We start from the raw sequence: 22,323 nt of genomic DNA, 5'->3' as shown, positions 1-22,323 counted from the left end.
ATAGCAATAATGTCCTTCTTCAAATAAGGAGATCAAAATTGCACACAATACTCCAGGTGCAGTCTCGCCAGGGTCCTGTACAACTGCAGTAGGACCTCCTTGCTCGTAAACTCAAATCCTCTCGCAATGAAGGCCAACATGCCATTAGCTTTCTTCACTGCTTTCTGTACCTGCATGCTTACTTTCAGTGATTGATGTACAAGCACACCGAGGTCTCATTGCACCTCGGATAATAATCTGCCTTCCTGTTCTTGCCATCAAAGTGGATAACCTCACATTTATCCACATCGTACTGCATCTGCCATACTTCTGCCCACTCACCCAACCTGTTCAAGTCACCCTGCAGCCTCATAGCATCCTCCTCACCGCTCACTCTGCCACCCAGCTTTGTGTCTTCCGCAAACTCAGAGATGTTACATTTAATTCCGTTGTCTAAATCGTTAATATATATTGTAAACAACTGGGATCCCAGCACCGAGCCTTGCAGCACCCCACTAGTCACTGCCTGCCATTCTGAAAAGGACCCATTAATTCTTACTCTTTGCTTCCTGTCTGTCAACCAGTTCTCTATCCATGTCAATACCCTACCTCCAATAATATTTTGCACACTAATCTCTTGTACTTTCAAGACTTGTCAAAGTCTTGAAACTACAGATACACCACATCCACTGTCTCTCCCTTATCCATTTTACCTGTTACATCCTCAAAATATTCCAGAAGATTAGTCAAGCATGATTTCCCTTTCATAAATCTTTGCTGACTTTGACCAATCCCATCACTGCTTTTCAAATGCGCTGCTATAACATCTTTAATAATCGACTCCAGCATCTTCCCCACTATCGATGTAAGGCTAACCGGTCTATAATTCCCCGTTTTCTCTCTCCCTCCTTTCATAAAAAGTAGGATTACATTGGCTACCCTGCAGTCCACAGGAACTGATCCAAAGTCGATAGAACATTGGACAATGATCACCAATGCATCCATGATTTCTAGGGCCACCTCCTTGTGTACTCTGGGATGCAGACCATCAGGCCCTGGGGATTTATTTGCCTTCAGTCCCAACAGTTTATCCAACACCATTTTCTGATTAGAGTGGGATTGTTTGTGTCTTCCTTAGTGAAGACAGAACCAAAGTACTTGTTTAACTGTTCTGCCATTACCTTGTATCCCATTATAAATTCACCTGTTTCTGACTGTAAGGGACCTACATTCGTTTTCACTAATCTTTTCCTTTTACATACCTAGCTTTTAGAGTCCGTTTTTATATTCCCCGCAAGCTTTCTTTCATACTCTTTTTCCCCCCTCGTAATTAACCCCTTTGTCCTCCTCTGTTGAGTTCTAAATTTCTCCCAGTCCTCTGGTTTCCGCTTCTTCTGGCCAATGTATATGCCACTTCCTTGGGTTTAACACTATCCTTGACTTCCCTTGTCAGCCACGGTTGAGCCACCTTCCCAGTTTTATTTTTTCGCCAGACAGGGATGAACAATTTCTGGAGTTCATCCATGCGGTCTTTCAATCTTTGCTATTGCATCCCCACTGTCAACCCTTTAAGTATAATTTGCCCGTCTATCCTCGCCAATTCCTGTCTCATACCATCAAAGTCTACTTTATTCAAGTTCAGGACCCTAGTCTATAAATTCTCCATCCTAATGCATTATTCCACCATATTATGGTCACTGTTTTCCAAGGGGCCTTGCACAACAAGATCGCTAACTAATCCTTCTTCATTACACAATACTCAGTCTAGGATGGCCTGCCCCCTAGTCAGTTCCTCTACATATTGGTTTAAAAACCCATCCCGTACACATTCCAGGAAATCCACCTCCTCAGCACTGTTACCAATTTGTTTGGCCCAAACTATATGTAGATTTGCAGATGACACAAAGCTGTCGTATAGTAGGATTCTCGTTCTTAACTAAGCCTGTTCATCCATCTGTAGGTAGGGTCACAGACCTATCTGAAGAGTTTATGAGAAAGCTTAGATATGTGATCGTTTTTGTTGGCTCAAGCCTGGGCTTTCCTGGATGAATAACAAATCCTAGATCTTCTAGGCTTGCCTAGGTTGCAAAAACAGCTACATCTGTGTCATATATCGTATTTCCTACGATGAGTTGTGTCAACTATTTCCTGTGATTCTCACGTATTGGTACCGGAAAGAATGCATCGTTGAGATCGATTGAGGCCATAAAGTAATAATCGGCTGTTTTGCTGAATGAAATTCCATTCTTAAATGGTTATATCCCAAGCCCATGTTTAGACTAGCCAAATCAAGAATAATTCGGTCTACTCCATCTTCCTTAGACCTTGTGAAGATATTGGAAATATATTCATCTTGTCCATGGACAGTCTCCTCAATCATATCCTTGTGTGTAATTTCACTACCTCTACTCAGATAGCTATATAGTCCTCTTTAGACCTTTTGCACGGGAATTTGGGCTTTTCTTGGAGGAAACCGGTCAGACAGAACATCGGATTTATAGCCATTTATGGCTAGTAAAGTCAAAGGGCCAGTGGCTATCTTTCCCCACTTTAGAACAGCCTCAATATATCTCCGACTTGAATATCCTCTGATTAGCATCTGCTGACACCAATTTTTGTTCTGTCCCTTTCGACTCTGCAGCTGTGGGAATAATACTCACCTACCTCAACGGGATTAGCATCTGCTGACACCAATTTTTGTTCTGTCCCTTCCCTCTGACTCTGACATCGTGGCCTGCTGGGGGTTGAGACTGAGTGTGTGGCACGCGCTGCCTCCATGGTGAGCGCTATGAACCTGTGCCTAAAAAAGGCCTGTGGCTCTGTCTTAGTTGTGTAGGCCTGGCAGGATAACGAGTCTGGCAGTTATCAGGATGAACATACTTTTCAGCATGGGGGGTCAGCTGCTCCTTTTCGGAGCTTTAGCAGTGGTTGATGTGCAGGCTGCGCCTCCCAGCATCTCCGAGCCCGCCGTTAGCGTCTCTGAGCTCGATACCAACGTCCACCGATATCGCTTGCTGCTGCCATTCCCGCTGAAGTTTCAGCGGCACATCTTTTCTTGTTTGTCGGTTTGTCTATTTTTGGAAACCAAACTCGCGTTGAAACAAGAAGCACCGTTCCTGCAAAAAAAAACCTTACCTTCACCGTTAAAGCTCTGATGGAGCATTTCCGAATACATCCGTATCTCGCGCCACGTGACAACGTATTGATGCGCATGCGGGCTGGCGGGTTCTTCACATAGTCTCGTCACGAGACGTTGAACTAAAATTATTATTAAAGTCCATTTATTTCACTCACACGATAACTCAATTTGCAGCTGCTTTAGAAGTGTTTTAAAAATGATTTAATATTTGAATGTTTTAAACTTTGCTTCCTGCAATCTTGGTTACACCAGTGACTGTTCCATTGTCAGTAAAGTTCTTTAAGGAAATCTACAGATTGTGAAAGGGATATTCACTTAACTTGAAAGTTAAGTTTCTTCCTTTCTTTATATTTTTGTTTATTAACTTTTAACCTGGTATGAAGGCTTCTGAGTTCAACAGGCCAGGATGATGAATGTATTGACCTTTCACTACTGAAGCAACCTGATTTTATAGCTGCCTCTATGAAAACCAATTTTGCTCTATTGTATTATTGGGTTTAGCAAAACTTAATATCTAGTCGCAGAGGCAACTGCTTCATTGAGATGTTTTTATTGCAGATAATTAATATCTAGTTACGGTTGTAACTTCCTCATTGACAGGTTGCAATAGAAACCCTGCAGCAAAAATGGTGGTATTGATTGTGGTATCCCAACTCAAAATAAGATTTAACATTTAAACACAATGACAGCACAATGCCATGACTAGAAATGCTGTTGCCCGACAGCTACAACCACTTTGGTTCAGAGCTCCTGGTGCTGTCTGTTTAGAGTTTGCAGGTTCTTCCAGTTATCATGCGGTCTTCCCGCAGTAACACCACTTTCTTCCCCATTAACCACATTCTGGTTGGTAGGTTAATCGGCCACTGTGAAAAGCCCCTATCTAGAAACAAGGAACTGCTGATGCTGGTTTACAAAAAAAAAGTCACAAAGTGCTGGAGTAACTCAGCAGGTCAGGCAGTATCTCTGGAGAACATGGATAGGTGATGTTTCGGGTTGGAACCCTAGTTAGCCCCTAATTTGTCGACAAATGTTAGAATGTGTCGGAAGGAACTGCAGATGCTGGTTTACATTAAAGATACACACAAATTGCTGGAGTAACTCAGTAAAGGGCCTGAACCACTTTGGCGTCATTTGCGCGTAATTTACGCGACATCCTTTACGCGTCGTGCCGCGCACGTGATGCGTGGTGGCTTAGTCAGTGATGCGCGGTCGCGCGTGGCTCCCCAGGATTTTGGGATGTACAAAATCTGTGCACGCCATCTGCGTGACGAGCAAATGACTCCCAAGTGGGACAGGCCCTTTACTGTCTGTCCTGCTGAGTTACTCCAGTATTTTGTGTCTATCGAAAGTGTTAGAATCTGGGGGATTTGAGGGGAATATGGGTGGAATAGGTTACAAAGAAAATTAGCGGGGAATAGCATTGCTTTGTGAACTGGCGTGGACTTAATGGGCTTAAAATGGTCTCTACAATGTTTATGGTTTACAGCACAGTCTGTTTTGTGCAATGAAGCCCAGAGTTAAATGTCTGTGGCACAAGCCTGTAACATTTGCATGCTACCTATCACATGCTTAGCTCTCCATGATTTTGCGACCTGTATTATGCATGTTCTCCGCTGGCTGGCTGCCACACCCTTTACCCTGCACCAAATGCGGCCCCTTAGCTGACATTCAATTTGCTATATATAGCGGTGGATTAAGAACAATGAAATGCAGCTCAGTCTTGCAAACTATGGGATTGATTTGTCAAGCAATATGGTGCTCGAAATCTTCATTTAGCCGAACTGCCAGTGAATAGTTAAAAAAAGAGACTAATTTGTAAATTATAGTGAAATTTACCAGAAATAAACTCAAAAATATTCTTTACAGATAGTTTAAGAATCCCAGGAATGTGTCCCACTGATGATCTGGAATGTGGCAATGAATTGAAGCATATTGAATGCTAACAATTAAATAATTGGGCCATATCACATTGCTACTGTATATCCAGACTTATAATACACTAGCATGTGAATAAGCCTGCTATGTCAGCTATGTCAGCTCACTCGTACTCAATTATACATAGAGAAAAGATTTTGGTCAGATTAAATTACATTTTGAAAATGTTCAAGGCTATAATTATTTTAAGTTGCTTTCTGGAGGGCTGCTACATACACTGCAGGATGAAAAGCTGGATTAACAGTTGTTATTTTGAGTCACGTTATGATAGAGACAAACAGACACATTCCACGTCTGTTCAGCAAAACAATTTCTGAAGACCTTTGTACTTTGTTTTTCTAACTTTCTGAACATCCCCATCGAAAATGCCAATTCATCCTGCGTACAATTCTGCACTTGCACACTGACTACTATTTACTTGGATAAAATTCATTATTGCTGCCAGATGATAAGAAACAGGACCAATTCCAAGGCATGCCTAAATGTTAAATCACAAACAGATATTAAGAAGCCTGGACTGGAATATCTCACAAGGCTATGGTGGTGAATGTTTCCGATTGTTGGCATTAATGTCACATTTTGTTTGAATCTTTTGAATGAGTCAGGCAGATTGCTCATTTACCAAAGTTCCTTGGAGGGTTTGTGCATGAATAATGTTTACTTTAAAGCCTAACTTTTCCAAGGTCATGAGCTGATGATGAATCCCACTGCTGGTTTACACTCCAAAACATGACTAAAAATGACTGGTTTTGCAGAAAATACATCTTGAATTCTGAAAACATTTCAGGCCATGTTTTTTTTTTTAACTGTTGAGGAAAGATTTCACCCAGTTTCATGCACTTATAAACCAGAATTATGGGGCAAGAAAGTTGCCATTTTGGGCCCAAGCTACAATTTCTTTTCCTCAATCCTAACGTGCTGAATCAGGAGGAGAAAAATAACTGGAACAGTTGAAGGTGTAATGTGTCCTGAGTTTATTACCTCTCGGTAATATAATAGGCTTCCCATTCTCCAAAATGAAAAAAACTTTAGCTCATCTAAATGCATAACCAATCTCATATCTCATAAGTAGAAATGAAACTTCGCCTCCCAATCCCACAATGACCTTTCTGTCCTGGGCCTCCTCTGCTTTCAGAGTGAGCACACACGCATATTGGAGTAATAGAACCTCATGTTTCGCCTGGGCAGCAGTGTGAATATTGATTTCTCTAATTTCAAGTAACTCCTACATTCCCCCACCCTAGACATCCTACTAGTTCCACTGTTCGCATTCTTGTATCCCTCCCGTTAGCACATCTTCCCCAGCCAACAATGTACCATTATGGGCACCACCCTTCCTTGGTTATCTGTGGCCAACACTGTTTGTTTTGGCCTTCGCCTACCTCTAGTTCCCTTCCCTTTACTATCAGTCTGAAGAAGGGGTTCCGACACAAAATGTCACCCATCCTTTGTCTCCAGAGACGCTGCTTGACCTGCTGAATTACTCCCCCATTTTGTGTCTATCTTCCAACACCTCATGACTTTGCCTAAGCTGACCAACATTGAATCCCATTCTCACAAAATGTTATGTTGAAATGTCCATTCTTTGAAGTTTCTGGTTGGGCTTCACCCTCCCAATCTCTGCTGCAGCTTCTGCCTGATCCAAGCTTTCAGTTCTTATTTCAACCACATCAATAGTCAATAGTCAATAGTCAATTTAATTGTCATTTGGACCCTTGGAGGTCCAAACGAAATGCCGTTTCTGCAGCCATACATTACAAACAAATAGACCCCAGACACAACATAATTTACATTTTACATAAACATCCATCACATTGCTGTGATGGAAGGCCAAAAAAAAAAATAAAAAAAATAAATAAAAAATGTGTGTTCCGTCTCCACTTATCCCACTGAATTGGCTCTAACTCCTGAAGCATGTGTAAAATTTGCTCTCTAAACTTTCTGTCTCTTGTTGCAAGAACTCTTTCAAATCCACTTCCTAGTTGTAGAATCATACAATGTGGAAACAGGTCCCTTGGTCCATCTAATGTATGCTGACCATCAAGCCCTAATACTAATTCTACACTAAGCTTCTTCGCCCCTTAGTCCCCATCCCAACATTCCCATCCACACTCTCTGGGCAATTTACTGTATTCCTCCATAGAGTGCTATATATATTTTTCCTACTACCTCAGTCAAATCTTATTTTGGAGCTGCCATTCATCTCAAAGTGTTTTTTCAGAAGAAAATCTGAACAGGGAAGGCCAGCGATTCAATATGATCATGGCCACCCTGCCCTATGCCTCAATTCTGCTTCTGTGTTAGTTCCTCATACCCTTCAGTTCCCAGATCTTTCAAAAAATGTAACCTCCTCCACATTAAATACTTCCAATGATCCAGCCTCCAGTGATCCAGTGGCAGAGAATTCCGGAGGTTCACCTCTCTTCCCAGGAATTTGTCTTGTGAATTCTTTATGGGCTTCCTCTATTGCTACTATGTCTTTTCTTGAACAGCCCAACCCTGCACAGAGTTGCTCCAGTTGCAGGCTCATTAACACCCAAAACAATGGTGAGTTAGCACATTCTCCCTGTATCATGTGGGTTATGTCCACATCCCCAAGCAGTAAGAGAGAGGTGGAGCATGGAAACAGGCCTTTCAGCCCATCTCGTCCACGCTGACCAAGTTGCTCAATCACACTAGGTCCACTTGCTGGCACCTGGCACATATCCTTCCAAACCTTTCCGGTCTATGGAACTGTCTAAGTGCCTTTTGGTTTTGTTTAGTTCAGAGATAGAGCGTGGAAACAAACGAGTCCACAACAACCAGCGATCCCTGCACATTAACACTATCCTACACACACTAGGGACAATTTACACGTACACCAAGCCAATTAACCTACAAACCTGTACTTCTTTGGAGTGTAGGAGGAAACCGAAGATCTCGGAGAAAACCCAAGCGGTCACAAACTCTGTACAGACAGCACCCATGGTCGGGATCAACCCCGGGTCTCTGACGCTGCAAGCTCTGTAAGGCAGCAACTTTACCGCTGCGCCACTATGACCACCATTAAATGTTGTCATTCTACCAACCTCTACCAATTCTCATGGCATCTTGGTCCTATGTACACCATTTCCTGTGTGAAAATGTTGAACTTTAGATTTGTTTTAAATCTCTCCCTTTGAGAGATTTAAACCTATGCCCTCTAATTTAAGACTCCTCTAGACTGTGGCTATTCACCTTATCTATACCTGCATGAGTCTGAAGACGGGTCTCAAACCATAATGTCACCCATTCCTTCTCTCCAGAGATGCTGCCTGTCCCGTAGAGTTAACCCATCCAGCTTCTCCTCATAACTCAAACCTTCCAGGTCTGGTTATAAATATCCTTGTAAATCTTTTAGCACTCTTTCCGGTTTAATGACATCCTTCCAATAGCAGGGCGACTAGAACTGCACAGAATCTCTAAATGTGGCTCTGCCAACACTTGTACAGATGTAACATAATGTTCCAACTCCTTGACTCAAATTAGTTCAGTTTAGTTTAGAGATACAGTGAAGAAACATGCCCTTCAGACCTTGAGTCTGTGCTGCCTAGCAAGCCCCATAGACTAGCACTATCCTACACACTAAGGACAATTTACAATATTTACTGAAGCCAATAAACCTACTAGCCTATGTCTCTGGAGTGTCGGAGGAAACCGGAGCTCCCGTGGACAATGAACGCAGGTCACGGAGAGAACATATAAACTCCGTACAGACAGCACCCATAGTCAGGATCGATCCCGGGTTTCTGGCGCTGTAAAGCAGCAACTCTACTGCGGCACCACCCTGATCGCAGTCTATACACTGATCAAAAGCAAGAATGCCAAATGTCTTCTTCACTACCCTGTCAATTTGTGTATCAACCACCCATTTTAAACCATTTTGACATTGGTCAAATGTATTTCATTCTCCCTCATTCTCTTTAACTTCTCCCATGTCCTACCACTCACGCACTCCTCAGGGGCAATTTAGAGTGGCCAATTGACTCGCCAGTCCACGTGTCTTTGGGTTGTGGGAGGAGACTGGGGCACCCAGAGGGAATGCCTGTGGTCAAAGGGAGAACGTGCAAACTCCACACAAGCAACACCCAAGGTCAGGATTGAACAAGGTCTCTGGCACTGTGAGGCTGCAGCTCTACCAGCTACACCAGCTGTGCACTCACTATCTTCTGGTGTGGATTAATACATTGATTGGTCACTGTAATTTGTCACTTTGAGTTTTAGTGTTAGTTTAGAGATACAGCATGGAAACAGGCCCTTCGGCCCACCGATTCCACACTGCCCAGCGATCCCCGCACAATAACACTATATTACACACACCAGGGACAATTGACATTTATACCAAGCTAACTAACCTACAAACCTGTACGTATTTGGAGTGTGGGACGAAACTGAACATCTCTGATAAAACTCACGTGGTCATGGGGAGAACGTACAACCAATACTGTTAGAAACATAGAAAATAAGTGCAGGAGTAGGCCATTCGGCCCTTCGAGCCTGCACCGCCATTCAATATGATCATGGCTGATCATCCAACTCAGTATCCTGTATCTGCCTTCTCTCCATACCCCCTGATCCCTTTAGCCACAAGGGCCACATCTAACCCCCTCTTAAATATAGCCAATGCACTGGCCTCAACTACCTTCTGCGGCAGAGAATTCCAGAGATTCACCACTCTCTGTGTAAAAAATGTTTTTCTCATCTCAGTCCTAAAAGATTTCCTCTTTATCCTTAAACTGTGACCCCTTGTTCTGTTCCCCAACATGGATCTTCCCCAACAGTTTCTATAGGAACAATCTTCTTCCTGCATACTAGCCTGTCTTTCTTCATAAGACCCTTAAAAATCAGTTGGTGAAGTTTCTATGGCAAGAATGTCCTTCCTCCCCCTCACTGCATCGCCTCTTAACCGATGGAACCCAGGTTTCTGGCGCTGTAACGCAGCAACTCTACCGCTGCACCACCATGTGGGCCTCATATTGTTAGTGTAGAATCAGTAAATGGGTGTTTGAGTGTGAATTTGGTGGACCAAAGGGTCTGTTTCTATGCTGTATGACTTTATGAGCTGTTTATATTATCAGATTCTTTGTTTCGATCCATTTTATAGTATTGAGTTTTAAGGGGAAAGTAATTACCATGTAAGGAGTGCAGCCCAGAAGGCAGGAAAAGGATGCTTTTCTTTTTGATCTGAATGGTATTGAGAGCAACATCACAATGACAGGAAACAATTGTTTGCAAGGCCTTTACAACTGGCTGTGTATGTGCACGCGTGTGTGTGTGTGTGCGTGCAAATGTGGATGCATGTGAGTGTACGCATGTGTGCGTGCGTGTCTGAGTATGTGTGTGTGCGTGCATGTGTGGGTATGAATGTGTGTCGGCGTGCGTGCGTGGGCGTGTGCGAGTGTGTGTGTATGTGCATGCGTGCATGGGTATGTATTTGTGTGTGCATGTGGGCGTGTGTGTGTGTGGGTATGAATGTGTGTGTGCATGTGTGGGCGTCTGTGTGTGCATGTGTGTATGGGTATGTGTTTGTGTGTATGTGTGGGTATGAATGTGTGTGTGTGTTCGTGTGCGTGTGTGGGCATGTGTGTGTGGGCATGTGTGTGTGGCCGTGTGTGCGTGTGTGCATGTGGGCATGTCTGTGGGTGAAGGTGCATGCACATGTGAAGAGGATCAACTTTTCAATCATAAGATGAGAAAACTATGGGGGAAATAAATATTCAGAGTGAAACATTGATTTGATCACAATATTGATCAATATCTCTCACTGGGCAGAAATGCGTGGGTTGCCCTCGGAGGCTGATTACGATTGACATATTTATTGGAAGATGTAAGGTAATTCAAGATTGTAAAGGCACAGATGAGTATGCAGTATATTTCCACAATGTGAGAACATCTGTAAATCTCTTTCATAAATAGATCCAATAACTAAACCTCTACAGCGCATTGGGGTAATTATGTATAATGATAATGGGTCACAAAATGTTTCCTCCTCCCTCTGGCTGATTCCTGGTATAAAGGAGAGAGCCACACGCTGGCAATAGCATATTGTGGGTGAGCCACACTCTGAAGGAGCACTTACTAGAGCCATCACCATGTAATGGGCGGCCGATGGGACTGAGACACAGAGAATCAAGAACCAGAGTGTATCCTCTTTGAGTAAAGAATCAGCCATTGAGAGAAGGAGACATGTTGTAACTCACTGGATTATAAGTCCTTGCAAGTAATTACCCCAATGAGTTGTGGATTGTATGTCTTATAGATGACATGGATTATGGATGTTCAGGCATTGAGGAGACAGACTCAAGGGCCTGTTCCACTGATTTTTTCAGTGACTGTGGAGCGTCAGTGACTGACGCCCGTAAAACCGTCAAGTTGCACGACATACACGCTGACGTATGCTGCCGTGCGGGTGATGCCTGGTTAGGGTTGGGGACCACAGATGGGCTGTAAAATAATCTTCCTTCAATGCATGGATTTTAAACAATAATATATTAAAATTAATACAATAAAATCAATTGGGCAAATGTCTGATGTCTGAGTCGTTCAGTTTCATTTACAGATGTATTGGTCCGCTTCCAGATCCAATCACCATCTCTAACTTTTCACAGGGATGGATTCAGTGAGTGTAGTAGAACTTCCTCTCCCCCTCTCCCCCCCCCACCCCCCCCCCCCCCCCCCCACGCCCCGCTCCCATCCCTCCTTCTCCACTGGGGGGCGTCAGGGAAAGTGGGAGGGAGGGGGGTTGGAAAATGGGAGAATGGAAGGGAGAGGGGGAGAAGGGGATGTGAGGGGAGGGGGGGGGGGGAGGGGGGAGAGGCGGAGGGGCGTGGGGAGGGGGGTGGAGGGGGGGGGGGAGAGGTGGTGAAGGCAGGGAGGGGGGGGGGAGGGTAGAGAAGGGGGGTAGGGGAGAAGGGTAGGGGGGGAGTGGAGAAGGAGGGTGAGGGGGGATGGGGGTGGTGGGGAGAGGGGGGGGGTGGAGGGGAGAGGGGGGTGAAGGGGAGAGAGGGGGGTGGGGGTGGAGGGGAGAGGGTGGTGGAGGGGAGAGGGGGGTGGAGGGGAGAGGGGGGGGTGGGGAGAGGGGGGTGGTGGGGGAGGGGGTGGGAGGGGAGGGAGAGGGGGGGAGGGGGGTGGGGAGAGGGGGGTGGAGGGGAGAGGAGGGGTAGGGGAGAAAGGGAGGGGGAGGAGGGAGGGGGGGTGGAGGGGGGGGGGGGGGTGGGGGGGAGGGGGGTGGGGGGGGAGAGGGGAGGGGGAGGGGAGAGAGGGAGGGTGGAGGGGAGAGGGGGGTGAGGGGGGGTAGGGGGGGTGGGAGGGGAGAGGGGGGTGGGAGGGGAGAGGGGGAGGGTGGAGGGGGAGGGGGGTGGTGGGGAGAGGGGGGTGGGAGGGAGAGGGGGGGTGGAGGGGGGTGGAGTGTAGGGGGGGGGGGGGGGTGGAGGAATTCAGTCTACACTCACTGAATCCATCCCTGTGAAAAGTTATAGACAGTGATTGAATCTGGAAGCGGACCAATACGTCTATAAATAAAACTGAACGACTGACATCTTTTCATTTGCACAATTGATTTTAATGTATTAATTTTCATATATTAATGTTTAAAATCCATGCATTGAAGGAAGAATATTTTACAGCCCATCTGTGGCTCCTAACCCTAATCCTAACCCTATCCGGGCGTTACCCGCAGGACAGCGTACGTCAGCGTGTAACCGGGCACACAACATGATGAGACACACAAATGTCGTCCCTGGGTTTTGAACATTCCAAAATCCTGGGGCGACAGGGAACCACCGCCTGTCACTACATCCGTCACCACGCGACAACCTCTTTCCAGGCTGTCGTCGAAAATGTCGCCCAAGTGGGACAGGCCCTTTAAGAAGCTATATCCCAGCAAATGTGGGATGCAAGAGACTTCAAATGCTAGAATCCTGAGTAAAAGACAAAGTGTTGGCTAAGTCTGAAGAAGGGTCCTGACCTGAAATGTCACCCACCCATCTCCCTCCACAGATGTTGCCTGACTCGCTGAGTTTGTCCAGTACTTGTCTTTATTTTCTTTTGATGGCATTGGTTTCCTAATGCTTGTTACTGTGTCTGTATAAGATGTTGGTCAATTTCAGTGACTGATGCTGTACACCTAAGGATGTCTGCGTAATACCCGTTCAGTAGTGAGTCAGGATCTCTTTCTGCTGGCCCGTTGCAACTGGATTTGGTTCTGTTATTTACTGTCAATGAATGAGTAATCTTCAGTAGGTCCCCGACAAACTTTGAAATCATGATGTGCAAAATTAATTATTGTTCTGGAGGCAAGGTTTCATTGATCCTACTGTCCTCCACCACACTATTCACAAGAACTACCACCATGCCCACTTAATTTTAGTATTGGTGTTGGATATTAAACTATGTGAGATGCCTGGACCTTCTGCATGTAATGAATATTAGATCCAATTTCAGCCACTGGCCCCAGGGATATCAGATGTTATGAACTTTAATGAACTTCATGAATGAACTTTTAACTATTTTCTAGGCCATATAGCAATAGCTGATTGACCAAATAGGATCCAAAGCTTGGCCATAGCCTGTAACCCAGTGTGTTGCCCTTCATGTTGCTGGGACAAACACACTATAGAACAGATACTCTTTGAGACAGGTTCATTACAGGAGATGCAAGTAATGGTCAGAGAGGCACGTTGAATTTAGTTTAGTTTAGTTTAGAGGTACAGTGCGGAAACAGGCCTTTCAGCCCACGGAGTCTGTACTGACCAGCGATCCCCGCACATTAATACTCTCCGACACACACAAGGGATAATTTACACTTATACCTAGCCAATTAACCTTCAAACCTGAAGAAGGGTTTCGGCCCGAAACGTTGCCTATTTCCTTCGCTCCATAGATGCTGCTGCACCCGCTGAGTTTCTCCAGCTTTTTTGTGTAACCTTCAAACCTGGTCCTCTATGGAGTGTGGGAGGAAAGCGAAGATCTCAGAGAAGCACACGCAGGTCAAGGGGAGAACGGACAAACTGGGTACAGACAGCGCTCGTAGTTGGGATCGATCCCGGGTCTCCGGTGCTGCAAGCACTGTAAGGCAGCAACTCTACCGCTGCGCCACACTGCCTCCCCCAGTCTTGCAAGTAGCAAATTTTGTCTTTTGGACTGCTTTCGCCCTTTACCAAAATGTTACATTTTAAATCTTCCAGGCAATAGAAATAGGTGTGTTTGGAGATGGGAGCCTACATTAAAATCCCAGCTTCATAAAGCAGGAGGGCAAAATTACTTTGGAGCCTTAATTTTACAAGCTAATAAAATAATAGTTGAAAGACACATGCATCTTTAAGTCAGTGTTTCCTTTATTTCAGCTTTTTTTTAAATATTTTTCTTTTGTTTTAATAAGTTGTTTGCACCTGTCCTTGAAATTATACAAGAAGGAACACTTTTGGAGAGAGATACCTCTTTGCTGAAGTGAAATATGTGAACCTTTGGTAACTTCTATGTTTGTTCTGGGGTACAACAACAGTGGAGTAAAGAAGAAAATTAGTGATGGAGGATCTGGATTGATAGAAAATAGTTTATAAACAGTTTGATCTCTCTTCACAAGAACTTCTTATGGCTAATCATTTTACATAGTTAAGACAATACAAAAAGACAGTTATATTTAACAATGAAGGCCCCTTTGGAAAGCTGTAATTATGTAGTAAGGTGTATATCTTTGCATTTTAAAAACCCCTGATGAAAACAATAACTACAACTTTTTACAATGTCAAAAAATCCTTTTATTCATTGAAAAGTGATGTGTATAATATTTTTAGTGGAAGGAATTAGGGTAGGAAAAGGGACTATCTTCCAATTCCAATCAGTAGTTTGGTAGTAGAATGGGATATCCCATAAAGTGATTCCAATAGTACAAAATACTGCAATTTATTTTGTCAATTCTGCTACTTTTAACAAGACAGAGGGAAAAATGTTAACTCAGCGAGTGATATGTGAAGCAAAATTGATACTATTGGTGGTAAATGAAATGGCGAGATTCTTCAAGTGTTAAACAGCCTGGATACATCATATACACATTTTCAGTACTTACATAAAAACACCAAGGAAATAACCAGTTGATTATTAATTATTAATATTTAAGAACCTGGGTTGCAGTAGTTGGTTAGTAGCACCATGGAAAAAAATGCCTCAAAAACAAACGAACAAAAATAAAAAGATGTAAGCCATCGCATTGTTATGTTTCAGTCCATTACTCTAACATTGACAGAAAGTGCCGTATGGAGATCACCCTGAAACAGAAGAACTGGAGGCACCACTGTTCCTTGTTCCACAATGCTCAGTTTCTCACACACTCCTTTCCAAAATGCACTGAATGCTCTTTACATGAGGTACGTACAAACGAATATTATGCGTGTACAGTTTTTTTTTGTTTTTGCGTTTGTTTTTGCTTTGCACAATAGCACCATTGTAAATGGAAGACAAAGCGCCCTACAGTTTTTATTTATTGAGCTGTTTTCCTTCTTCTCACTCGATCTTGGCCGATGCCTCACTGCCGACAGCCAATGCATTACGTCCTCTTCATACACACTTGACAACGGCTGACACGTGTTCGGAGCTCTCCAGCTTTCAGAGTCTCAGACTGTGGTTTACTGTTGAGGAGAAAGGAAGCAATAATAGAAGATACAACATTGTAAGTAACCAGGGATAAGCAAGAGACTCGCAAAGCAAAATGGGCATTCTTTTGCTTATCACAGCAACGCACCCCCACCATCTCACCCCCCCCCCCCCCCCCCACCTCCCCCAGGCCTTCTGAAAGCTCAGATACAACTTCAGAAGAGGAGCAGGTTGTTTGAATACAGTGTCATCACAGTAGATCCCAATTTAAGTAGCACGTTATATCCATCCATGTATTTGCCAGTAAGGTCACGAGGCAATGGCCAGAGTGGGGAATGGTCTGGATTTGTCCTCCACAAGTCAAACCTCTGATGTCAGTGAAACAATTGCTGCCACATTCAGAACATAGAACTGGATCCTTACATTTAGGGAAAAAATGCTTTAAACAAGTTGCATACACAGAAAGTTGGAGTAATTTAGTGGGACAGGCAGCATCTCTGGAGAAAAGAAATAGGTGACATTTTGGGTCGAGACCCTTCTCCAGACCGGATAGGACTGAACCCGAAATGTTATCTATTCCTTTTCTCCGGAGATGCTGTCTTTTTCTTCTTCTTCTTGCGTATGGCATGCGCAGCCTAAAGTTGTAGGACAACATGTTCTCTTTGATCTTATTTGATTGCGCACGCCGGGTTGATTGCATTCGTCGAAACAGGGCGGACCACGTGAAGGTTGCAATCTCCCACCCTGAGATGCTGTCTGATCCGCTGGGTCACCCCAGCCTCCTGTGCGTATCACTGAATTCTTATATTGTACTGCTGCAGTATGAAATACAGATAGTTCTGCTACAAAACATGGATCTATAATGCTTAGTGGATATAACATGATATAACAATTATGGACAATCATTTGCATTACACGGGCCGAATTGGTCATAACAAGATTTCAATCAGGAACTAAAGAACCACTTAAATGTTCATTTGTAAATTGACAAGCAGGAAAAAAAAGCTGATTTGGAAAAAACAGCCTGGGAAAAACTGTTTACATGTAACCTTCCTGCATTAATCAGGTTCCATTATTTCTTAAGGCGACATTATCTCTTAGTTTCATCACAGGTGCCCACGGAAATTGGCAAACAATTGCTTCTATTGACTATTGTGCAATGATACTCTGTTAAACAATGTAACATATAGTCATTAGAATTTGTAGATTGCAGTAACAAAAGTAAATTTAGAACTATTAAAAATACATTTATATTTGAAAATCGAGCAGGAAAAATAACTTTGAGAATCTGAAAGTCTTTGGCCACAAACCTCTTTCTCTTCTTTGAAACAATTGTAGCCATAACTTAACTTTCTACTACATGATGTTACTAACGATTGCATTGCAGCAGACCCGCCTGAACAAGAGCAACCAGCGGGGGCAATTTAAAATCTGTTTCTAATTTATGTCTTTGAATTTTCTGCATCCTTTTGTCACCCATCAGAGCAATGGGTAAAATATTCTGATCTGATTGATAACTTAAGATGATACTGATGTGCTGATATTGCTGATTACACAATGTTTGGTGAAATCCAGCCCAGATATCTTAGGGTCAATGGATGGATGTGAGTCAGAGTTGAGCTCATGGCACTGACGTTGAAGGCGTGAACAGATTTCCCTGAGGAGCAGGCTCTGGTCAGGAGTAGGTATTGTAATGATATCAGAGTGAAGAATACCTTTGAAGAACCGTTAGTGCTGCCCAATGTATCTTCAACGTTTAAATCCATGATGTTAAACAGTTGCTCAATGTTTAATGTCAAGATTCATCTATGCAGGGATTGTCTGTGTGAATTTAAAACTAAGGACTGCCAGTGATTGCAAGCCATTAATTCTGAAAATAGTGTTCATGATGAGAAAATAAACAAAAGCATTAATTTGTTAAATGATTGTGACAGTGGCTAAAACCAAAAGCAGTCAAATGTGCTCACTATATTTAGAAGGTGCTACTATTCCTCACCTGAACATCTCCGATGGTTCAACTGTGGCTAGCCAGAAACTGTACGAGTTGGCATAATAGTTACAAGTCCCCCTGCCGTGGCATTCAATGAATGGCGCAGATCGGAATTCTTCCAGGCAGGAACCAGGAGATGCGAGCGCTTGGCCAGATCCTTCAGCACCAGCACTCGTGTGCTGTAAAAAACAACAGCAGTGGTTAGAAGGGACAAGTCGGCACGGTGGAATTGCTGCTTAACAGCCCTTACTGCACCATAGACCCAGGTTCGATCCTGACTACTGGTGCTATCTGTATGGAGTTTGTACGTTCTCCCCGACAACCTCAGGTTAATTGGTTGGTATGAATTCCAAAATAGTCCCTAGTATAGGATAATGTTAATGTGTGGGGATTGCTGGTCGGTGCAGTCTCGGTGGACTGAAGGCCCTGTTTCCACGCTGTGTCTCTAAACTCTGACATCTCGACCCAATGAGTGAATCAATGTCTTACTGCCAAGAGTACTTTTTGCTGATCTTTGAATGAATCTAAACATAGCTATTCATCACAAGCAATTACAATTAAGCATGTTATTGTCATTGTGTAAAGGTGTATCGGGATGGAATGCCAAAATGCCATTACACTTGTTTAAGTTTTAGACATGTTTCAGCAGGAGATTGTAAGTCCTTTAGTTCCAGCAATATAACCACACAAGACCTGGTTGCGATGGGGAAAATTCAGCAGAAGGCTGCTCCCATTTCTCATGCACACAACAAAATGGACATTTCAGAAAATCCTTCATTGGCTGTAGAGCATCCGAAGAGGGATGTGAAAGATGCTATGGAACTGGGTGTCCTTTTTTTTTCATTTTAAATTCTTCATAACGAGACCCATTTTGACAACTTAACTGGATTGTTTACCCAGTATTACATGGAATGTGGCCTGATGTATTACCAAGTCAAGTCAAGTATATTTGTCACATACACATACGAGATGTGCAGTGAAATGAAAGTGGCAATGCTCGCGGACTTTTGTGCAAAAGACAAACAACCAAACAAACTATAAACACAATCATAACACACATAGTCTTTTACATAATAAATAATGGAAGGAAAAACATTCAGTAGAGTTAGTCCCTGATGAGATAGGCGTTTACAGTCCGAATTGCCTCTGGGAAGAAACTTCTTCTCAACCTCTCCGTTCTCACCGCATGGCAACGGAGGCGTTTGCCTGACCGTAGCAGCTGGAACAGTCCGTTGCAGGGGTGGAAGGGGTCTCTCTTGATATTGTTGGCTCTGGAGTTGCACCTCCTGATGTATAGTTCCTGCAGGGGGGCAAGTGAAGTTCCCATAGTGCGTTCGGCCGAACGCACTACTCTCTGCAGAGCCTTCTTGTTCTTGGCAGAGCAATTCCCAAACCAGATGGTAATGTTCCCGGACAAGATGCTTTCCACCGTCGCTGCGTAGAAGCACTGGAGGATCCTCGGAGACACTCTGAATTTCCTCAATTGCCTGAGGTGGTAAAGGCGCTGCCTTGCCTTACTCACGAGTGCTGAGGCGTGTGATGCCCATGCCATATCCTCGGAGATGTGGACTCCCAGATATTTAAAACAGTTCACCCTATCCACAGGATCCCCATTTATCCTCAATGGAGTGTACGTCCTCGGATGATGTGCCCTCCTAAAGTCCATGATCAGCTCCTTTGTTTTTTTGATGTTCAAGAGGAGGCTGTTCTCCTGGCACCAGAGTGCTAGATCAGCCACCTCCTCCCGGTAGGCCTTCTCATCATTGTCTGAGATCAGGCCCACCACCACAGTGTCATCAGCAAACTTAATTATTGAGTTGGAGCTGAACCTAGCCACACAGTCATGTGTGTACAGGGAGTACAATAGGGGGCTGAGGACGCAACCCTGGGGCGATCCTGTGCTCAGGGTGAGGGACTTCGATGTATTCCCTCCCATCTTGACTACCTGGGGCCTGGCGGTGAGAAAGTCCAGGACCCAGGCACACAGGGAGGTGTTGAGCCCCAATTCCAGTAGCTTCCCGGCCAGTCTGGTGGGGACTATCGTGTTGAAGGCTGAACTGTAGTCTATGAACAGCATCCTCACGTAGCCCCCCTTCTGGCTGTCCAGATGGGAGAGAGCAGTGTGCAAGACCTGGGAGACCGCATCGTCCGTGGATCTGTTCGGACGGTATGCGAACTGCAACGGGTCCATGTTCCGAGGGAGGAAGGCGCAGATGTGATTCTTCACCAGCCTCTCAAAGCATTTCATGACTACCGAGGTAAGGGCCACCGGACGGTAGTCATTCAGGCAGGCTGGGGAGGCATTTTTTGGTACCAGTACAATGGTGGATTTTTTGAAGCAGGCAGGGACCACGCACTTGTCCAGGGAGAGGTTGAATAATGTAGCGAGCACTGGAGCTAGCTGCGTAGCACAGGACTTGAGTACTCGCCCCGAGATGCCATCGGGGCCTGCAGCTTTTCTCGTGTTCACCCGTGTCAGAGCCCTCCTCACGTCGTGCTTGGGCAGCGAGAATGTGTGCACATTCCTCCCTTCAGCTTCGGTACCACCTGAGCTTCACCCTAATGGTAGACAAAAATGCTGGAGAACCCCAGCGGGTGAGGCAGCATCTATGGAGCGAAGGAATAGGCGACTTTTCGGGTCGAGACCCTTCTTCAGACTGATGTGGGGGTTGGGGGGGCGGGAAGAAGAAAGGAAGAGGAGGAGACAGTGGGCTGATGGTACTGATGGCAGGCTTTTCTCAGTTCCTCTATGTCTACAAGGTGACTAGAATTCAGAGCAAGAACAATGTAACATTACTCTTCTACTATTGTGCAACAGACATTGATGGCGTTGTGGAGATTGCGCATTTCAGGTCTCACTTCACAAGTATTATTGCAGAGGGGGAAGTTGGGTCGTGTGAATGGCATTTGCCAGTTGACCCTTTGGTTGTATGTGTGTCTCCTTCAGCAGGCTGAAGAGCTTATTTGTCTCACACTATTTTGTCACCTGCAGCAAAGCATGGTGATGGACAACACTTTGCCTCAGTTATTATATTGTGGCAAAGGTCATCTGCCCTTCCTTATCCTTACTGACATGGCCTCCAATTCTCTCCATCGCTATGGGTAGGATCACATTAGAGTCATAGAGTGATACAGAGTGGAAACAGGCCCTTCAGCCCAACTTTCCCGGCACTGGCCAACATGTCCCAGCTGGCTGCGTTTGGCCCATATCCCTCCAAACCTGTCCTATCCAAATAACCATATAACCATATGACAATTACAGCATGGAAACAGGCCATCTCGACCCTTCTAGTCCGTGCCGAACACGTATTCTCCCCTAGTCCCATACACCTGCGTTCAGACCATAACCCTCCATTCCTTTCCCGTCCATATAACTATCCAATTTATTTTTAAATGATAAAAAAGAACCTGCCTCCACCACCTTCACTGGAAGCTCATTCCACACAGCCACAACTCTCTGAGTAAAGAAGTTCCCCCTCAAATACCTGTCCAACTGTGTTTTAAACATTGGGATAGTCCCTGCCCCAACTACCTTCTCTGGTAGCTTGTTCCATACACCCACCACCCTTTTTGCGAAAAGGTTACCCCTCGGATTCCTATTAAATCTTTTCACCTTCACCTTAAACCTATGTCCTCTGGTTTTCGATTCACCTACTCTGGGCAAGAGACTCTGTGCATCAACGTTTCTATTCTTAATTATCCATTTGCTGCCAGTAAAATATGACCAATCTTCCGTTGCCTCTGATACCTCAAACATCTATCCTCACCCACCTACATTTCTCAACTACCTGGCACCTCTGGGCAACATTATCTGATACACAAAATCAGCTTCTTCATGTACACTGATTACCGCGTTCAAGCATGTCATCCATTCACTTGTCCACTCCAATGGATGCACAGATATTCCCCCAGCTAATTCCTCCAACCCCAACTAAATGACAGTGTGACTAAAAGAATTGCCTTTCATTCTTTTAATATTTGTTAAATCAGCTTGCCCGAGATCTAAAACCTAAACCCTGCATTACTAGAGCAAGCTCCAAGATTTGTTGACACATCAGTATTTATTATATTCTCAATCAGTGTGATGGGAATTATGAATTTATAATTACAACTTTCAAAGAGATTTGCACTGATATATAGATTGGAAGGGACCAAACGTAGGCAAGTGGGACTAGCTCAGAATGTCAACTGTCAGCAGGGACAGGGTGGGCTGAAGGGCCTGTTTCCGTGCTATACAAATCTGTCTGTATAAAGAGTTAATACTGATTCAGAACATTTGGGCCAGGATGGTAACTAAGTAGACTTCCTGCTACTTGTACTTAGGCATAAACCACCAGCTGTGATCCCACTGGATCAGTCTTGTACTTCTTTAACAGACTGAACTAATGTTGGAACTGAAGACAAGAGTATGATAAGAGTGGCATCTAATTAGACAATATGCTGCTTGCTGGGTGGTTGTGTGCCATTATCTTGCATTGGGAAAACTTTGTTTCCTTTTAAACAACAATCGATTGGAGGAACGCAAGGTTGGGAATTTTATTTTGCATTAGTGCAAGGTTGATTTTTACTGGATTTTAAGTCATCTACTTTTCTATTTTCATAAACAATCATTACGAGGATAATCTATTGCAGTATTGTTCGGTAATAAACTGAAAAAGATTAGTGTCTCCAT

The 22,323-nt window shown here is 44.3% G+C and overlaps 1 protein-coding gene across 2 annotated transcripts in view; it reads right to left on the bottom strand.

Moving 5' to 3' along the window:
• Window positions 1-14,388: 14,388 nt before the first annotated feature.
• col4a5 (collagen, type IV, alpha 5 (Alport syndrome)) overlaps window positions 14,389-22,323 on the bottom strand; it is a 258,803-nt gene continuing 250,868 nt past the window's right edge. For both annotated transcript variants that reach the window (XM_055644118.1, XM_055644117.1), the window contains 2 exons: window positions 17,658-17,830; window positions 14,389-15,696 (listed from right to left, as the gene is read on the bottom strand). In XM_055644118.1, the coding sequence (XP_055500093.1) occupies window positions 15,615-15,696; window positions 17,658-17,830 (255 nt within the window). In that variant the 3' untranslated portion in view covers window positions 14,389-15,614. The remainder of the gene's footprint in view (window positions 15,697-17,657; window positions 17,831-22,323) is intronic.

This window comes from Leucoraja erinacea, chromosome 12 (genome assembly GCF_028641065.1).
Source record: "Leucoraja erinacea ecotype New England chromosome 12, Leri_hhj_1, whole genome shotgun sequence".
In the NCBI taxonomy this organism is placed as follows: domain Eukaryota; kingdom Metazoa; phylum Chordata; class Chondrichthyes; order Rajiformes; family Rajidae; genus Leucoraja; species Leucoraja erinaceus.
This window is presented reverse-complemented; position numbering and strand designations above follow the sequence as displayed.